This window comes from Cadophora gregata (genome assembly GCF_030347475.1).
Source record: "Cadophora gregata isolate MNR1 chromosome Unknown scaffold_18, whole genome shotgun sequence".
Taxonomy (NCBI): Eukaryota; Fungi; Ascomycota; class Leotiomycetes; order Helotiales; family Ploettnerulaceae; genus Cadophora; species Cadophora gregata.
Genome location: NW_026695941.1, coordinates 901,410 through 919,141, shown reverse-complemented (window position 1 = coordinate 919,141; position 17,732 = coordinate 901,410). Strand labels below are relative to the sequence as shown.

The 17,732-nt window shown below is 44.5% G+C and overlaps 6 protein-coding genes across 6 annotated transcripts; 3 read left to right on the top strand and 3 right to left on the bottom strand.

The window, feature by feature from the left end:
• Nucleotides 1-592: 592 nt before the first annotated feature.
• Nucleotides 593-2,090, top strand: ONS95_006706 (uncharacterized protein; the record flags this gene model as incomplete). The annotated part of the gene is made up of 5 exons (XM_058500178.1): nucleotides 593-737; nucleotides 789-895; nucleotides 955-1,127; nucleotides 1,176-1,569; nucleotides 1,680-2,090. The coding sequence occupies 5 exons, from the start codon at nucleotides 593-595 to the stop codon at nucleotides 2,088-2,090; spliced, it is 1,230 nt and encodes a 409-aa protein (XP_058350013.1).
• Nucleotides 2,091-2,680: 590 nt separating this feature from the next.
• Nucleotides 2,681-4,765, top strand: ONS95_006705 (uncharacterized protein; the record flags this gene model as incomplete). The annotated part of the gene is made up of 10 exons (XM_058500177.1): nucleotides 2,681-2,824; nucleotides 2,873-2,897; nucleotides 2,944-3,102; nucleotides 3,201-3,255; nucleotides 3,540-3,654; nucleotides 3,702-3,861; nucleotides 3,922-4,238; nucleotides 4,289-4,331; nucleotides 4,384-4,492; nucleotides 4,537-4,765. The coding sequence occupies 10 exons, from the start codon at nucleotides 2,681-2,683 to the stop codon at nucleotides 4,763-4,765; spliced, it is 1,356 nt and encodes a 451-aa protein (XP_058350012.1).
• A 60-nt stretch (nucleotides 4,766-4,825) lies between these two features.
• ONS95_006704 (uncharacterized protein) lies at nucleotides 4,826-7,366 on the bottom strand. The gene is made up of 2 exons (XM_058500176.1): nucleotides 5,811-7,366; nucleotides 4,826-5,759 (listed from the first exon to the last, which is right to left on the bottom strand). The coding sequence occupies exons 1-2, from the start codon at nucleotides 7,046-7,048 to the stop codon at nucleotides 4,934-4,936; spliced, it is 2,064 nt and encodes a 687-aa protein (XP_058350011.1). The 5' UTR covers nucleotides 7,049-7,366; the 3' UTR covers nucleotides 4,826-4,933.
• RPS20 (40S ribosomal protein S20) lies at nucleotides 7,367-9,325 on the top strand. The gene is made up of 5 exons (XM_058500175.1): nucleotides 7,367-7,498; nucleotides 7,555-7,778; nucleotides 7,828-8,776; nucleotides 8,829-8,965; nucleotides 9,027-9,325. Exons 1-3 carry the CDS (start codon nucleotides 7,457-7,459, stop codon nucleotides 7,910-7,912), a joined length of 351 nt encoding a protein of 116 aa, XP_058350010.1. The 5' UTR covers nucleotides 7,367-7,456; the 3' UTR covers nucleotides 7,913-8,776; nucleotides 8,829-8,965; nucleotides 9,027-9,325.
• Nucleotides 9,326-14,730: 5,405 nt separating this feature from the next.
• Nucleotides 14,731-15,266, bottom strand: ONS95_006701 (uncharacterized protein; the record flags this gene model as incomplete). Its single annotated transcript, XM_058500174.1, has 3 exons — nucleotides 14,731-14,973; nucleotides 15,042-15,157; nucleotides 15,206-15,266. The coding sequence occupies 3 exons, from the start codon at nucleotides 15,264-15,266 to the stop codon at nucleotides 14,731-14,733; spliced, it is 420 nt and encodes a 139-aa protein (XP_058350009.1).
• Nucleotides 15,267-15,690: 424 nt separating this feature from the next.
• On the bottom strand, nucleotides 15,691-17,625 carry ONS95_006700 (uncharacterized protein; the record flags this gene model as incomplete). Its single annotated transcript, XM_058500173.1, has 5 exons — nucleotides 15,691-15,864; nucleotides 15,916-16,299; nucleotides 16,346-16,642; nucleotides 16,688-17,316; nucleotides 17,373-17,625. 5 exons carry the CDS (start codon nucleotides 17,623-17,625, stop codon nucleotides 15,691-15,693), a joined length of 1,737 nt encoding a protein of 578 aa, XP_058350008.1.
• Nucleotides 17,626-17,732: the final 107 nt, after the last annotated feature.

Below are 17,732 nucleotides of genomic sequence, written 5' to 3'. Positions count from 1 at the left end.
TGCGATGCGATGAATATATCTGCGGCGCAAGTAGTTGAGGATCCAAGCTCCTGGGCCGTCAGGTACGAAATGGACCTAGCTTCGTAATGAGCGCGCGAGTGCTGCGACCGCGACCGCGTGACGGAGTCGGGTGGGGTGGGGTGGAGTAAGTACCTAGGTAATGTACCTATTCCATCCATGGATTGATTCCAGTTACCTTACTATACTTGGAGTACCTTATCTACCTAGGTACCATCAGGTAGGTAACAAAGTCAGGTATGGTGCCTCCAATAAGAAGGTAGGTACAACAGGTACAAGGTACCTAAAAAAAATCCTTAATGCCCTGCCCTGCCCTGCCCGGCCGTGCCCCGCCCTGGCCTCTGCCCGGGCACAGGCCAGCCAGCATGCGCTGCACAACACCGTACATAGCACTGACGTCGCGTTGTTCAGTACCTCCGTATTGCCTCCCCATCCCCCCATCCCCCCTGCCCCCCAAGGCAAGGTAGGTACCGTCCACAACAGCTCCAGACCTACCTACCTACCTACCTGCCTGCCTACCTACCTCATCATACCCAGCGCCTGGAGTTTTTAGCTGATAATGGGAACAACAGTCATGGCGGAGAGCAGAAACAAGACCCAGAAGCTACGTCCGCTTCCGCTTCCACTTCCTACCCAGGACGAGCTCAGGAAGAAACTCGCAGTGTCCAACTTCGATCCCAATGCCATCCTTAGGGGAGCCCAGCTTACGGTCGTTGGAGGTCAGCATGCCTTGATATCCCACCTCCAACTGCTCTGCTGATTTCATGAAGCTCTACGAGCACTGCAGAATCCCGCTCTCTTCACATCTGAACATTATAAGCAGGCTGCCGTAGCTGTAGGGGCAGGCATTGCCATACGGCTACTCATTCTCATTCCGGTAAGAATGATACGGACCCCATGGGCTTCGAGGTCGACGTTGCTAAACGCACCCCACAGGTCGTAGCGATCAAAGTCTTACTATGGTTCTTGGGCTTCATTTTCGACTTTACAAATACAACATGGGACGATGACGTTGTCAGCGGGCTCGACTTTATACAGAACTATGTTCTACAAGTTCCCTTCTTCCTTATGACATTGATGAGGTATATTACACCGACACTTGATAATATGTAAGTCTACCCGCTGCCTTTAGACATCATGAACTGACAGAATCTCAGGTTCATGGATTCGCTCGCCTGGGTAGACCAAACATACTACGCAAAGCACAAAGGGGAAGACATTTCGAGTCTACGAGAGACCTACTACCCGAATTTACGGAAATATCCCACTAGAGACGGCAGCACAAACTCCACAAGTACGGCAGAGGCTGTCACTATGTTCCTGATGAGGTTTGGAAAGAAAGCAGGGCTGTCGCTTGCCGTATTCGCTCTGTCATATATCCCATACGTTGGGCGTTTGGTGCTTCCAGCTGCTAGTTTCTATACTTTCAACTCGGTAGCAGGGCTTGGCCCGGCAGCTATCGTTTTTGGAACCGGTATATTTTTGCCCAAAAAATATCTGGTCATCTTCCTGCAAAGTTACTTTTCCTCGAGGAGTTTGATGAGAGAGCTTGTGAGTTGTTTTCCTTCCATACCAATCTTCATGCGATGCTATAGCTTTGTAAACAAGACAAGAGTTTCAATTTGGTTGGTGACTGGACTTTAACTAACAGCGCTTTACAGCTTGAACCATATTTCTCCAGAATAAGGTTCACCAAAGAACAAAAAAAGCACTGGTTCCACGACAGAGAAGGGCTCTTGTTTGGATTCGGTGTTGGATTCTATATCTTTTTGCGAATTCCTTTGCTGGGGGTTCTCATCTACGGAATTGCTGAGGCATCGACGGCATATCTCATCACCAAGGTCACAGATCCGCCTCCATCACCAGCTCAGAGTGAAGGCTTTGCGGCAAGCCAGCAACAATGGAAGAACAAACACGAGTTCTTAAATCTGAAATTGTGGAACCTCGATGCTCACACTGAACACAACGATTCGGGCTCAAGTCAAGCTGCTCAAAATCCATTGCATACTGCGAGCTCATCTGGAGTTCCTTCAGGCTCGCCACCGCCATACACCGAGCTGAGATCAAGGTGATTGACAATTGCAAGCAATAGAATAACATAGCTTGACTGGAACTATCTCCTCACGTGAGCCACGCTAAACGAATATTTGACTTCGCCAGAGGTATACATGTAGGTAGGAAGTATTGGCCACGAAATACATCAAAACGGGACCATTCCACCCAATAGAAAAACAACGTACCCCGATTCCATTACTCATAAGAAACCCCGCTTCAAGTAAGGAAGCGTACTGGAGACATACTTCGCCCACTTAGAGGTGTGTGTCTGGACTTGGGTTGTCCAAAAGAGGGGCTATCAGCCGATAACGTCGGCCAGCTCTTATCGGCCGCCAGCCAGCTCTCGTTCGTTCCTGTGACAAGACAAAATGGTGATGATGGCAAGTACTAATCCCGCTACTGGAATGACATGACATTACTATGCGGGGTTGCTCGAAAATATCCGAACTGGTTTATCTCCCATCTCCCATCTCACTTCCATGATGCACCCCTTCGTCGTTGTACTCCTCTAGCATTGTTTTTTCAGCTGCCTGTCAAACAAGAGTCCTTACACCCTGCTAAGTCATACCCCGCCTTCGAATCCATACTCCCAACGGCAACCTGCAACATGGGCAAGACCGGCATTAGAAACATTTGTACAGTCTCTCTGGATATCCCGGCGGAGAAGCAGCCACAGCTTCATAATCGCTGGCATCCAGATATTCCATTTGCAGCAACTATCAAAAATGGAGAAACTGTGAAGATTGAATGTGTAAGTGGTCCAAGACCGTTCGGAAATTCCATTACTTACAACGCTAAGGTCGACTGGACTGGGGGACAAATTGGTTCGGATCGTGTTATCCTCCAAAATTCATTGCTTACAGTGCTTAGGCAATAATGATAGTGCCGACGATGTCAAAAATGTCGATCTAACCAAGATTCATTACCTCTCGGGACCATTTGAGATCGAAGGTGCCGAGCCTGGAGATGTCTTGCTCGTTGAGATTATGGATGTTCAGCCACATGAAGCACACCCTTGGGGATTCGTTAGTATATGAATCTCTTTCATCTGATGTCTGCTGATTTCTGTCTAGACTGGTTCGTGGAATTGTCTGAGTAATGGCCTCACCTGCTAAGGTTGGTTATAGGAGTATTCGAGAAAAACAACGGTGGTGGTTTCCTGGATGAGATCTATCCTTCAGCGTAAGTTACTTTGTATTATCATCTACTTCTTCCTGGGGTCTCTTCTCGTCAAATCGCTCCTATACTTTGTATATGAGGGATGACAATGTCCAAGAATGGATCTATGGTTTTCTTCCTTGATGTCAATAAGCAATCAAGATGGAGGTACACCGGCTGCACGCAAATAATAGAAATCACAGTCTCGAACATCCCTGTATGGCCTACCATCTTGCGGTTGGTCAACTTATATTCTAGTGTTCACAAGACACACCCCAACCAGCTTCATTCGTGCTGACTCTTGGCAGAGCCAAAGCTATCTGGGATTTCGAGGGCATCTACTGCACTTCTCGCCATCTGCCACACGTAAAATTCCCGGGCTTGATCCATCCTGGCATCCTTGGCTGCGCCCCCTCCGCTGAGGTTCGTTCTCCACATCTACTAACGAAGTAAATCTAAGTCGTTAACAGGTTCTTTCAACTTGGAACAAGCGAGAAGGTGAGTTAATCGCAGCAAACAAGCTTGACCGAATCGTTGCCCAGCCCCCCAATCCACAGAACGTCCACGCTGGCTCGGCTAGTGAGGACATCAAAGAGAAAGTTGGGCGCGAGGGAGCGAGAACCATCCCAGGCAAGTCACATTCTGGATAATATAAGGTAGCTTCGCTACTAGGTATGCTGACAAATCTAGGACGCCCTGAACATGGAGGTAACTGCGACATCAAGAACCTCAGCCGCGGTAGCAAGGTATACCTACCAGTCCATGTCCAAGGCGCCAAATTCAGTGTCGGAGATCTCCATTTCTCACAAGGAGACGGAGAAATATCTTTCTGTGGTGCTATTGAGATGTCCGGCGTGATCACTATCAACTTCACAGTGATGAAAAATGGGATGATGGATCTGGACATGAAGTCTCCGATCTATTTACCCGGCCCAGTAGAGCCGCATTATGGTCCAGGGAGGTACTTGACTTTTGAAGGATTCTCGATTGATCAGCATGGGAAGCAGGTTCGAACCATGCACCTAAAGAAATTTGGCGCAACTGACTGGTTCTATAGCATTATATGGACGTTACTGTAGCGTACAGGCAGACAATCCTACGTACGTATATACCTTTTTGGCGGGGAGGTGAAAAACCACTAACCTTTCCAAGGGTGTATTGAGTACCTCCGCCGCTTTGGATACTCAGACTATCAGGTTTACTTGCTTCTGTCATGTGCCCCAGTCCAAGGACATGTTGCAGGAATTGTTGATATTCCAAAGTAAGCCTTTCCCAATCATGCCTTGTATATCCTGACTTCTGTAGCGCTTGCACCACTCTCGGCCTGCCCATGGATATCTTTGACTTCGACATCTCGCCCATCGGACCAGCCAAGAAACTAGACATGGGCAGCTGTGCATACGAGACTGGCGTCACGGAAGGCCTGGTGACCAATGGTGGAGGGAACAGTGAGCATAGTTTTGGTGGTGGGTTGACATTCAAGGAGAAGAATAGTGTGGTTGAGGGGCTAAAGGAGAAGGTCATGGGGTCTTGACTGGGCCGCTCCGAATGCTTCTTATCCCTAGCAATGGATGTATGGACAGACGCAATTTATTGTTTCGTTACTTTCCAGTACATGCACGTTTCCCCGAAATAACCAACCCCGGTTAAGTCGTACTTGTGATATATTGCTCTATCAATCGACTTTACGGTATCCACAAAACTAGCCAGGAAGACCTCCTCGAGCCATTTTACGAGCCCTTTGGTCTCTCCGGTTGTGATTTGCTCTCGAGCCTTTATTGGCCTCTTTCTGATTCCTAGCAGCCTCAGTTTCTTTGTCGCCGGCGGGACCAGCGACACTTCCACGGCTTCTATCCCTAACCCCACGAGACGCGCCTCTAATCCTGCCTCCCCTGCCACGGTCATTGGTTTTATCAGAGTCTTCGGTACCAGAGCCAGTAGGACTAGCTCTCCATGACGAGGACCCCAAAACTTGTTGAGCGCCCGTGAAAGACATAAATCTCGCTTCCAGTCGTCTCAGTTGTCTGGGATCCCTTGATAGCATCAGCCCCCAGCCCTCAATAGCCTCGTCTGTCATTCCCGTGTCGTCTTTAAGGGTTTGTCTACGCTCGCCTCTGCGGGTTGCGGCATCACGGCCAAAAAGCTCTGGTGTTGACTTGTATGCTCGGAAAAGAGCTTCGTCGTGGGCACCTCCGACATCCATATTGGTCTCTTCGGGATTGTTTCCGGGTGTCGCGGAGTCCACAGTGCCTCCTACATCTTCGACATCGTAGGTATCGTCGCGTTCATCATCGTCTGAGTCGAAGACTGCCAGCGCTGATAGAATCGCTGCTTTGCTGGGTGCATTCAGTCGATCTTGGAGAACGTCATCTGCTGTTTTGTCGGGATTTCGACGGCCGAAATACAACCTTGACGTATCAACAGCAAGTTGGTCAAACTCGTCATCATCGAAAATATTCCGGCGAGTTGGTAACTGCGGAGGTGTAGAACTAGGTACCATATTCGGTATGTATTTATGATTTGCATCACTTGAGTCTGTCAGACACGAGTATTTGAGATTTGTTCATGGGGCTACTTACAGCTCTTCTGACCGGTCAGCATTCTTAAGATATGGTGGTAAAGACCCATCCAGCAAGTGACCAATTACTTGCTCAACATTGTCTCCATACTCATCGAGCAGTTTGACAATGAAACGCGATCCAAGATCCGGAAATAGGTCCTGGACCTGGGAAATCAAGCTCATCCGGTGGACGTGAATATTCCCGTGATCTGATGAATCAATCGCTCTCAGCTTACCTTTGTTGACTTTCTCCTTGCTAATCCGTGTTGGCCTTCCATTGCTGTACGGTTTCTTGAACTCAGCTAGAGACTTGAGGACGGATTTTGCTCTTGCTGATCCAGTGCCACATGTGTCAAGTCGCTGCTGTACTTGCTTGAGAATTGGCGTTTCGGTTACCAACTCAGCTACCAGTGAATCATTGACATTTGTAGGCCCAGCCTTGTGGGCATCTGCTGCAGCTCTCAGAGAATAAAGCTGGTCAACTAGTGAGGAGAGGTTAGGCTTCTCTCCATCCGTGAGACCAATCAAGCAGAGATACAGAGTCGAGACAATAGATCTTCGCAAGGGAGGGTTCATTATCTTGAAGCAACCGATGAGAGAGTCTACAAAATCGCTTCCAGCCATGAAAAGGGTAGCGGTCCGAGGAGCTGTATGGAGTAGATGATTCAAGCGTTTGAGTTTCGACTCAACAGTCTTTAAGTCTCCATCGAGTCCGGACTCAAGCCCATCTATCAGAGACTTCTTGAGAGAAGTCAGAGAGGTCTCCAAGGAAGACAAATGCCGGGTCCAAACAAGAGTTAATAGTTTCCCACCATTACTTTGCCCATAGATCTTGCTAAGATCTGCAAGAAACTCCCAAGAAAGGGTTGGCTTAGGAGGGTGCTGGGAATCCAAAAGTCGAGTTGATAACAGGTAGGCCAGCTTCCGTACCTGTTTCTCCTTAGGACTGTTTGGAGACGATGTAGTATCTTGTGGTACTGCTGTTGCCGCAGCATAAGAGGTGAGGAAGACCAGCAAGGATTCATCGGTCGTTGAGGACCGAGCGAATTCAGGAGCGGACAAGGCGAGGTGAGCTCCAGCGAGGGCAATCCAGGCATCAAGACAAGCGTCCCATTCTTCCGCAACAATATGGGTCCTCCATGACGCTCCCGGAAAGGGTACAAGTTTTGGGATGCTGGACAGGGCCATACTGAAATGTCGCGATGGACAGTTTGAGCAAGGGTGACTTCTCCAGACATGGACCCTCCTTGGGAACATCAGGACCACTTGAAATCGACGTTATTCATGATCAGATCCAAGTCCCTCGCCGTTTGACTCAAAGTGAGTGAGGTAGCTAGTAGTTAGTGGTTACCTTACCTGCCTCGCGTGCTCCAATCAATGCTGCGGGTACGCTCTCGGTGATGGCAGCACGCACAGCACAGCAAGGCTGAAAACTAGGTACCTACCTTACTTACCTATCTAGGTAAAGGCTGCCCATAAAGCACCTTAGTCACCAATCAAACACCGTCTCGCTTGTCTAGCGCCAAGACTTCTTCGCCCACATTCTTTTTCAACTTCCACATCCCACACATCTCCTCATCGACAATCGCAGCCCGAAACCAGATCACCCTTCATCACTTTGCCGATTCTCAACGATCGAGTCGTGAAGGCCTTCCTATACGCACAATGTCTTACCAAAAGCCCGAGAAGGAGTTCGGCGAGGGCCCAGTACGTTGCGCCATTGAAATTTGGAAGCGAGGCGCATACTGACTTCACTTTCGTAGAAAACCCACAAGATCCGCATCACATTGACCAGCCGAAAGGTCCAATCTCTCGAGAAGGTCTGCCAGGAGCTCATTGAGCGTGCCAAGGGAAAGGATCTCCGCGTCAAGGGCCCTGTCCGTCTGCCAACCAAGACTCTCAAGGTCACCACTAGAAAGACTCCCTGTGGTGAAGGTTCCAAGACCTGGGATACCTTCGAGATGAGAATCCACAAGCGTCTCATTGAGTATGTCATCTGCCCTGTGTAAGTTGCTACAATGCTAACGTATGTCTAGCCTTAACGCCCCCACTGAGGTTGTCAAGCAAATCATCATCAACATCGAGGCCGGTGTCGAGGTCGAGGTCACAATTGCTGCCTAAGTGTAGCTCCCGGATAGATATTCGCTGGTGAATACCGCATAGGTAGCATACAACTTCCACGCTGTAAAGGAGGTTCTTCAATACAACCCTTGTTCTCGAAAGACAAAAGACTGTGTGCCTGAAGTAGACCATATTATGCCATCCGAATATATGCCAATGACTCGCAGAAACATATACCAGTAGGAGCAGCATCGGTAACAGCTGAAGCATTGATTAAAACCTGGAAGCCCCTTGGACTGTGCCATACCAGCCTAGCTCCCCCTGGTCAATAGTTGATCAGGACCCATTTCTACAGCCCTTGCCACGCCAGATAATGAGCTAGTATACTAAGCATACCTGATTACATTTTAACTCGCGCGAGCCAGGCTTCAATTGGGCATCTCCTTTGGGATGTGTTTAGAAGACTGCTGGAGCTTAAGGTTGGCCCCAGGTGCACTCCCGTGATGATCCATGTCCTGGTCTTGTACTTCCAAAGACTGGTATGGCATCAGGCAATAAATCCACATGCTTTTGGATGGTGTGAAGTTGTATTACGCTGTCTGGTCTATCTGTACACCCCAGGGTTTATTTAAACAGCTTTGGGCAGTTTACCGCAGACCTCAATTATACTCGTGCATGACTTGATAAATCTAAGACTAATTTTTCAATATAAGAAAACCTTTGAGCTGTCCCCAGCTTTGCATATAAGATGATGGACGGACAGATGCGACTGCCGTTTTGTAATGGGAAAATGTATAATTCTCAATGTGTGATTTGCTGAAATAAGAAATTTTTCTGTCAAACGTAGCAAACATTTGCGATGTCGCGATGCCAGAGTGGTTAATGGGTAAGACTTGAATTCATCGTTCAGTCATCTTATGGTTTGTAAGTACAAAAAATTGTATAATGGGAAGTACAACATAGTTAATTCAAATAGCGGCCTCGTAGGTTCAAATCCTGCTCGCGACGGCGAATTATCTTTTGGCTTCTGAATATGCCCTTTTTTCTTCCACCTTTCTCCGTGCCTATCCTTTTTGAACAGGATCCTAAAATATTCGCGTGCGTCAAATTGAAGTAAGGTGACGCTCTTTCCTCCTTAAATTCTTGAGTGCCCAGAAATGTCTAAAAATTTTAGCCGAATAACTCAGTTTGAATGCCAACTAGAGTTTCCCCGGTGCGTAAAGCTCTCTGCTCTGCCGCGAAACGAGGGACCCTTTGGACCTTACGAGAATTTGCGGGTTCGGTAAGATGGTGTCTGACCCGGTCTCCGGTGTCGACTCGTCGACACGGTAGAGTTCGCTACGTAGCCGAATGCCGAATGTACGAAAGGGGGTTGACAGTGGGTCTCGCCACCCCTTGTAAGGCGGTGAGTATCATCGAAGCTCGTAGAACCTATGCCTCTAATACTATATGAATGACACTCTCACTCTGTTTAGTATTACTAAATCATTAAGACAATGCCGTGGACACATGATACACTAACTCGAGTGCGATTCAAAACCCTCTTAGCTGAAGGCTACTTAGTTTAAGGAGCTACCCGTAAGCTTAATATCCCTCGTTCTTCAGCACGATATTTTATTAATAAACCTAATCGATTAGTAAAGCCTCCTAGTGCTCCTCCGAAAGTCTCTAATAAACAAGTTGAAGAAATAATTAAGTGGTTTACAGGCTACTACAATCGATGAACTCTTTCCTTATAACAAATTCGCAAGTAATTCTATCTTAATTGCGTAGATATTACTCTCCTTCAGGCCTTTGAACGATACAGCTATTATTATTATATTCCTAATTATAAGCCTTTTATATCTAAAGCGAATAAGCTTAAGCGTTAGAGCTTCTCGATTACTAATTAGGACCGATCTAAAGAGTATTAGTAGCGAGGACGATTTACAGACGAAACAATCACTCGAACGGATATCCTTCGTAGATAAAAAGTCCTTCGGAAACGAGGGGAAAGAAGGAGACTCGATTATATCTAATTCACGTTTTATTCAGGCTATAAATCAGTTATAGCGTGAGTAGCAATTAGCTATAGATATAAATCGAAGATATACTTTTGCTCATATAAAGGAGAAGAGAAGGGGTTTAATTAAAAGAAGTATATAAATCAAATTCTAAGGGGTCTATTAAAGGAGATATTCGAGTAACCAGGAGACTTCTTTTACGTGGAGGATAATAGTAAGGTTCATAGAAAGACAGATACTCGACAGAATCATAGACTCTATAATACTGTACGCTTAGAATGCTATATATACTCAATTAACTAGCCTCCTTACTCGCTAGACCTTAATCCGATTAAGAATATCTAGCGAATTCTAAAGCAAAAGCTAAGAAATCGGAATCCCCACAGTAGTTAGGCTCTTAAGGACTTAAAAAGAGCTATATTAGATATCTAGGAAAACGAGATATCTATTAAAACAATTAATAGATTTATTAATACTATGCCTTAAAGGCTAGAAAAGGTCAGACTACAAAAAGGAGGACTATCAGGATAGTAAATTATTACTATAAATAGCTATAGAATACAGCAGAAACAGGGGGGGTGGCAAGACCCACTGTCAACCCCCTTTCGTACGTACCTAGAGCGAGCTAGAGGTAGGTAGCAATGACTTCAATCATACTATCTGTACAACGCCAGCCGTTTGAGACAAATTTTCAATAACGCTATGCAATAAGAAGAAATATACTGATAATCCGTACTTTCAATCATTCGAAGCTCAATAGGACCGTAAAGCTCTTACTTACTTTTGAGGGCACAAGTAATACATACTAAACCTTGTTCATGCGAAATACAATTAGCTCCTGCCTTACCTAGGCTCCATTGACTTTCAGAATGTGAGGTTTGGATGTTCTGAGAATGCCTGTCTGCAATCTGTGTGTTCCTGGGTGATATTTTGATTGCAGGGAGACTTCTTAAATACCACCCTTTTTCGTCAAGGACAAAGAGGAAACGTAACACGTTCCAAGGAAGTGAAGTACGCTTGACATCTCAGAAAGGGAAACGCCCGGAATATAGAGCATCCAGGGAAGGTTCCAACCGCTGTATGTGGAACTGCAGGGAGTGATTGATAGAAGAAGCAAATGTCCCAAGATCCCAGTATATTTTTGTGAAAGGCAAGGTCACAAATGTCGGGCTAGCGTGAGATTTCCTCTGTTGGGGAAAGCATGTTCTGGAGGATACAGATATGCTCGAATTGTTTGAGGGAATGGAACGTTTTGTAATAAATCTGCTCAGAATTTATGACAACATGGAACTCCCCTTCTATGCAAGAGGGCGGAGCACGAAATTGGAGGTAATGATCGTTGGTATGTCCCATGGATGACATGTCCTAGTGAATGGAACGCGAAGTAGACATGGGTCAATGCCAAATAAGTTAATATAATTGTAGAGAATTGAGATACCCTGTCCATAGACGATCATATGGCACAATTTATGTCTTCTCACCAAAAATTCGGGTCAAAGCAAAGGTCCCGGTTGTTCAGGAATATGCTTACAGCTGCTGTTTCCCTTGGTATAAGCCATTCTTCAGTTTGGCGTGATTCTTCGGTAAATAACGCCGACTCACCGACTTTTGCTGTAGACCCTACTAAAATATAATGACCTAGAATTGTAACCTCCACAACTCTATCAAATCTCTATCGATTTTCTTCGGAATTAGGTCATTTTGAAGCTCTTACCTTGAATATTCGAACCTGAGCCTGCGAGCTATCTGACGTTATAGCTCTGAACCTGCTAGCTTAGAAAGTATCGAATATCGACTGAATATTGTCCTATAGAGTTGATATTAACCTACGAGCTCTTACTAGAGAGTTTAGAACGATATATAAGATGATATATAAGCGGAAATAGACTCTGGATCGTTAGATATTACCTTCGGAACGTTGTTACTATAGCTCTCTACCTGTTATTACTAACGATATAGGCGAATATATTAAGGCGTTACTTAAGAGGGAGCTAGATTTATATTAGGACGAAATCGTAGCGTATCTATAGGAGGCTTATGAAGTTGACGTGTTAGTTAATCAGGTCTCTAAGGCTCTCTAAAGGCTTAATTATACTAAGAAAGTACTTAAGGTCTCTGCGAGTTAAAGGAATAACGAATTAATCGCGGCTTAGAGGCGAAAGATAGTGTTTTAGAAGGCCCGGGACTTATACTTTATTAATAAATTAGCTTATAATAAGCGTATAATAGATAGGCGTAGAGGATAGGCTCCTAGGGGAGCTTCTGTAGAGGTTTAGAGAGTACTTAAACAGTTAATAAGGTAGTCGATTCTCCTTACGTACTTACTTTATAGTTATTATTAGCTATTAATATACTAAGGCTCGATTATAGCTGAAATCTTCACCGAATAGCTAGAAAAGAGTATCTTACCTGAATACGTAGAGCTTAGAATTAAGGTAGTAATAATAGATAACGCGTTAATCTATAGTAACCCTTAAGTATCAGCTCTCTATATAGCCTTTAGTCTTCAACTCGAATATCTCCCTTTATATTGCCCCTTTTTTGACCCTATTAAAGAGAGCTTTATAGACTTAAAATCGTGGATTAGGAGATACTAGCGCTAGAGTAAGTATACCTAGGAGGAATTTAAAGGCTTTTTAATAATAGCTATAAGGTCAGTTGGAGTAGGAGCTGACGCTAAACGTAGAGCTAAAAGCTACTTTCGCTATTTAGGCTATTAAGGCGTACTAATTGAAGAAGGTGACGAAGTTAATATAGAATAAGGGTTAATTAAATAGAAACTACGCAGAAACTATAGCTATAAATACTACTGAAACTTACTTCTTATATTCTCTATTGTTACTCTTATCTTCGCCTTCGTTAAGTTCGTTATTTTCCTAAATAAGAGCTTATTAATTATACTACTTCTTAAATAGCTTCAATTACTTTTAAATTATCTTTAAAACACTACCTTTTATTCTAAGCTCTATTACCTCCGAAATCGATATATCTTTAACTATATTAATATCGTATTCTTATTCTATAAAGGTTCTAATAGTGAAATCGAAGTAAGAGGCTACTGAAGCTATAATTAGAAGTATAACTTAACGAAGGAATAATTTCAAAGTAAATAACACTTTCTCTACCTCTGAACTACTATTATAGAATAGACTCGACTCCTGTAGATCTGCTATTAATATAAAGTCACTTTCAACTTGTTCTTACAGTTGAATACGTAGTAATTAAGGCTCTAGAGCTATATATTCGTATACTAGAGGAGCTATATTTAGCTGAGAGTAAGGGGCTAGCGAATAGCTACTTGGAGGGTTACTAGTGTATAGAGATTATATCGGAGGGGGTAGTATTAGCGGATATTAATATAAGAAGGCATTTAGAGGCTAATATAGTATCTACGAGGGGTATCGAGCTAATTAATATTATTCCGGAGATAACGATTTGTTATAGTATATCTTCTGGTACTTCTTTTTCCCTTGTGCCTTTAACAACTAAGGCTCTAAACGAGCTATAAGCTCTTTTAAAAGGTTAACTTAATAGAGAATAAAAGGTTTGTCGATTATAGTTAATTTATCTTTAATATCATATCTCTAACGCCTTAAATTGTCTAGGGAAAGGTAGTAGTATTTACTATTATTAATAAAGTAAAACTTCGTAGTATAATAATAGGAACTGACTTTATAGGCTTATTGTACCTAAATAGCAGTTATAATCTTGTATATAGTTCCCTTTTTAGCCTCCTGATTCTTTTTAACTTCCTTTAAAAGATAAGTCGTTATAGTACATGGCTTCTTTGCTATTAAGCTTTCCTCCTCTTAATATATACGCTTTAAAATAGTAATAACTAGAGCCTTTAGAGCAGGAGGGTCTTTCTAAGGTAGTTAAACTATATTCTAAGGTATCTATATAATACTAAAGTATATTTAAAGCTTTCCTTACTTTAATTTCCCTGTGATTCGAACTTATTCGATAAAATAATTAAAATCGGCCTTATTAACGATATTATATTCCATGGGGTTTTAAACGTTTCTATAGGTACTATACTAGTAAGTATAATCTCTCTGTAGTAGAGAAATACTCCTTAACTTAATCGTAGTATCTACTAATATTTCTACAGCTTCTTTAATAGATTTATAAGTAACTCTAATACCTAGCTTATTTATCACCTTCTTTATTATATTACTTATTCGCTTACTATTAAAGTACTACTAAATCTCAAAGTTTATAGCCTATATTTCAATCTATAGAGGTATAGGAGACTGTATAATAAGAGGTTCTAGCGGGGGGAGAGCTTATAGAATCGATAAAGGCTTAGAAAGTGGAGGGGGGGGTAGTAATAGAGGCTCTACTAATCCTACAGCTAGCATAACTACTCCTATACTTAAATTAGGTATAGAAGCTAAAGTACTAATAGTAGAACTGATAGAAGAACTACTAGCTTAACTTATACTAAGTTTAAGGGTTATTTTAGGTGCTACTAGCGGTAGGAGAAGTAGAGTGCGTAGAGCCTTCTTTTTAGAAGGTTTCCCTTGACTATTTCAAGCTTTCTTTAGAGGTATATTCGAGAATATCAAGTGGAAACAGAGAGGGGAGTTTAAGAGCTTCAAAATAACCTAATTTAGAGGCAAATCGATAGAGATTTGATAGAGTTGTAGAGGTTACAATTCTAGGTCATCATCTTTTAGTAGGGTCTATAGCAAAAGTCGGTGAGTCGGCGTTATTTACCGAAGAATCACGCCAAACTGAAGAATAGCTGTACGTCGTCTTCTCTTGAGATTACCGTTCTTCCCGGCTAGAGAGCCGGGTCCGACTTCGATGGCAGGCCAATGACCCCAGGGACCATCAATGAGGGCAAATGCACACAATTCCCAGGATACGAGGTCAAATATCCTTCCTACTAGCAAGTACAATTCTCTTCTTCTCATCGCTCGAAAACATGGCAGTCCCACCTTTCAGCGCCGAAATTAGCATCGGCACAGCCTCATCCTTAAAATCATCACTCGTTCTCAGCCTCTCCAGATCCTCCGCAAACTCCGCTGTCGCACGTTGCATGTAGAACTTTGCGAACGCAGCCTCGATATCTGCTTCTATGGGCTCTTTTGCAACGGACGCTCTTTCACAGGTCTAAGTAGGTGGATTAGTAAATGAACCAGGTCAAGGTATGCGAGACAGGGCGCGGTGGGACTGCTGACATTGGATAAATCATAGGATGAAGAAGATGGTTCTTCTACATCACGAGCACTGGAGACTTCGCTCTTGACTTGCGTTCTGGACCTGGCGGGCTCGCTGTCTGAGCTGTCTGATGACACTACATTGTATTAGCATCCTGCTCCATCATTCTTCGAGAATCGCATACCCTCGATCCTCGATTTTCTCTTCTTGTGACGTTTTGGCTTGGTGTTCGATTTCTGGGCCATTCTTACTTATTGTTCTGTTTTTGGAAAGAAGCGGATTTGGATTTTCGAAGATATTTTATTTGGCTAAGATCACGTGAGATATGCAAAACGCCACCAGGAGCAAGGTTGCGTAAGGCTGGACTCCAACATTGGAATTATGAAAAGAGCCATTCAGGTCAAGAAATTATCGGATGCCCAATGCAATTTGAAAAGTAGAGTTGCGCTACTAAGCTTTTGTCGCAGCGGCTACGCAAGAATTCCTAGGTAAAGGAAGTGGCAGGCTTCAGCCTTGGAATGATGTCACTCATCCAATGTTTATTAGGATGATAATGACTAGTTTCTGGATAGAAATCCTGAAATATCAAAGTCGTATCATCCGGATGAGCCATCTCAAATACTGCGAGATCAAATCCGTCCGTCCATTAAGCCTATCGACTCTGTTCCTTCATGCAACTCCACGATATGCGAACGTCCTGTTCTCCTTCCTCACTGCCCAGCCTTTGATGGCAATTACCACTATGATCCAAGCCACCAGGAACGTGATCACTCCCATTGAAATGGTGAAGATGAACATTGCGTCCAGTCCGCGGTTCTCCATTGCCATAACCGTATCTCGAGCCTAGACTTGTTAGAGATACTAGAATATTTAATCAGAGGCCCGGACACTCACGCTTGCCATGAAAATCATGCCTCCAGCCATCAAGCAGAATGCAGTGATTAACTCTGTAGGTGGTCTTCCTGGCAGAATTGACGTTGGAGGTGATGAATAGTAGAGGATGTAAGTTGCCCCACGGGTAAACGCAGCTCCCATTAGCAAGGTACCCCATTGCTTATGAAGCATAGTGGAAAACATGGATTCCTGGTGATGGGAGCTCATCATCATACCGAGTAAAAAGGTTACAAGAGCAGGAAGAGGATTCATTGAGAATCTGTAGCTCCTGGGCTCTTCAATTGCTTCCGACTCACCAGCGTGATAGGGAAAGTGCGCCATCGTCGATTGTTTGGTGGTATTCAGTAAGTCTCGAACTTTCTTGGATTCAATAATCATGCCGCACTAAAACTTGTTAGCATATTTACAAAATTTAGACGTTACAGCTTACCAATCCACCCCCGAGGAACATAATTGTGACCGAGAGATGCTCGAGGTCCTGAGCTGTCCACTCACCACCCCACGCAGCCAAATGCTCCAGAAAGACATTCGTCGAGCCGTAGATAAATATCAAGAAGCTCTCCACAAGTTCTGCTGATGGTCGATCATTCCGTGATGGATTGAGATTCCAAGACCATCCAACTTCGGCAAAACACCCAGCCCAGCGCCCAAGTGTCAGAATGCCGTACCAGAAAAACACACCACCTTTGATGAAATGTGCCAGCCCGCTGAACACGCGAGACCCCATCTTGTTTGATTAGTTGAGTTCTACTCTTTTATGATGTGAACTCACAAAGAAGCCGCCATAGGTGGCAATGCCGCTAGTGAGGGCAATAAATCCCAGAATCAATACAAGCCGATCGATGGCGTTGTATATATATTTCAGGACTCGCAGCAAGCGAGAAGAGATAAGATCTGGGTCCTTGCTCGTCAAAAAAGTGTCCACAGAAGTGCCATGCATCAAGCCATGCTTTTCTTCCATCTCTTCCTCATCCCCAGCTTCCAGCTCAGGAAGGCTGTCAGTCCAGTCGGCCGAGGTGAGCGATTGGCTTCGGCTTCTAAGAGATTCGGTATTTGGCTCAGTGCCCTGTCCGCTATCATTTGACAGTCGATGGATCCGTGCCTGTGTCAAGGACTGCATGCGCTGATGCTCTGTAATTGCTTCTGCAGAAATGGGGGTGAATTCGGCAGTGGCTAGGCGGCGATCTTTCCGCGCATATACTTGTATTACTCCCATGACCACTTGTGCGCTCATCATCCATGTCAGAACCCAGCCGATTTTGTGATGTGCATTATTTGGGTACAGATCCGGGGTGCTGGCATCGTAAATGGTGGCCAGAAACAGACCGATCGCATTGACGGCCAGGAAAATGATTTGGCTCGGAAGACTGAACCGTGATCGAGAAATCGAGAACATCACGCCTGTGAAGTTTGTTTGTTAGAAGGATGGATCTCCATAATGGCCATGAGGCACCCACTGATTGGCAAAATGAAAACCCAGCCAATTGTCATAAGCACTATGTGCGCCGATATCAGCGCCGAGTGCTCGCCATATTGGAAGTAGGTGTCTGGCTTTGAAGAAGTTTCGGGAGCTACTGCTGGCTGCGCAGGAGCTGGCTCGTCCATGCTCTTTGTCATGTCATCATCATGACCGTGTGCGAGCGCTGCACTGGCAAGAATGAGAAGTACGGCACCAGCAAGTGCTGTACAACTGCGCCGTTGCAGAAGCATGTGTTTGTTGTGAAATCTTCGCTAAGGAATGCGCACTGTGACGAGTAGAGAGCTGGCGGGGATAGCTCCGTGGTTTAGCTTTGGAGGGGTAGCTTAGGAAGAGGGGT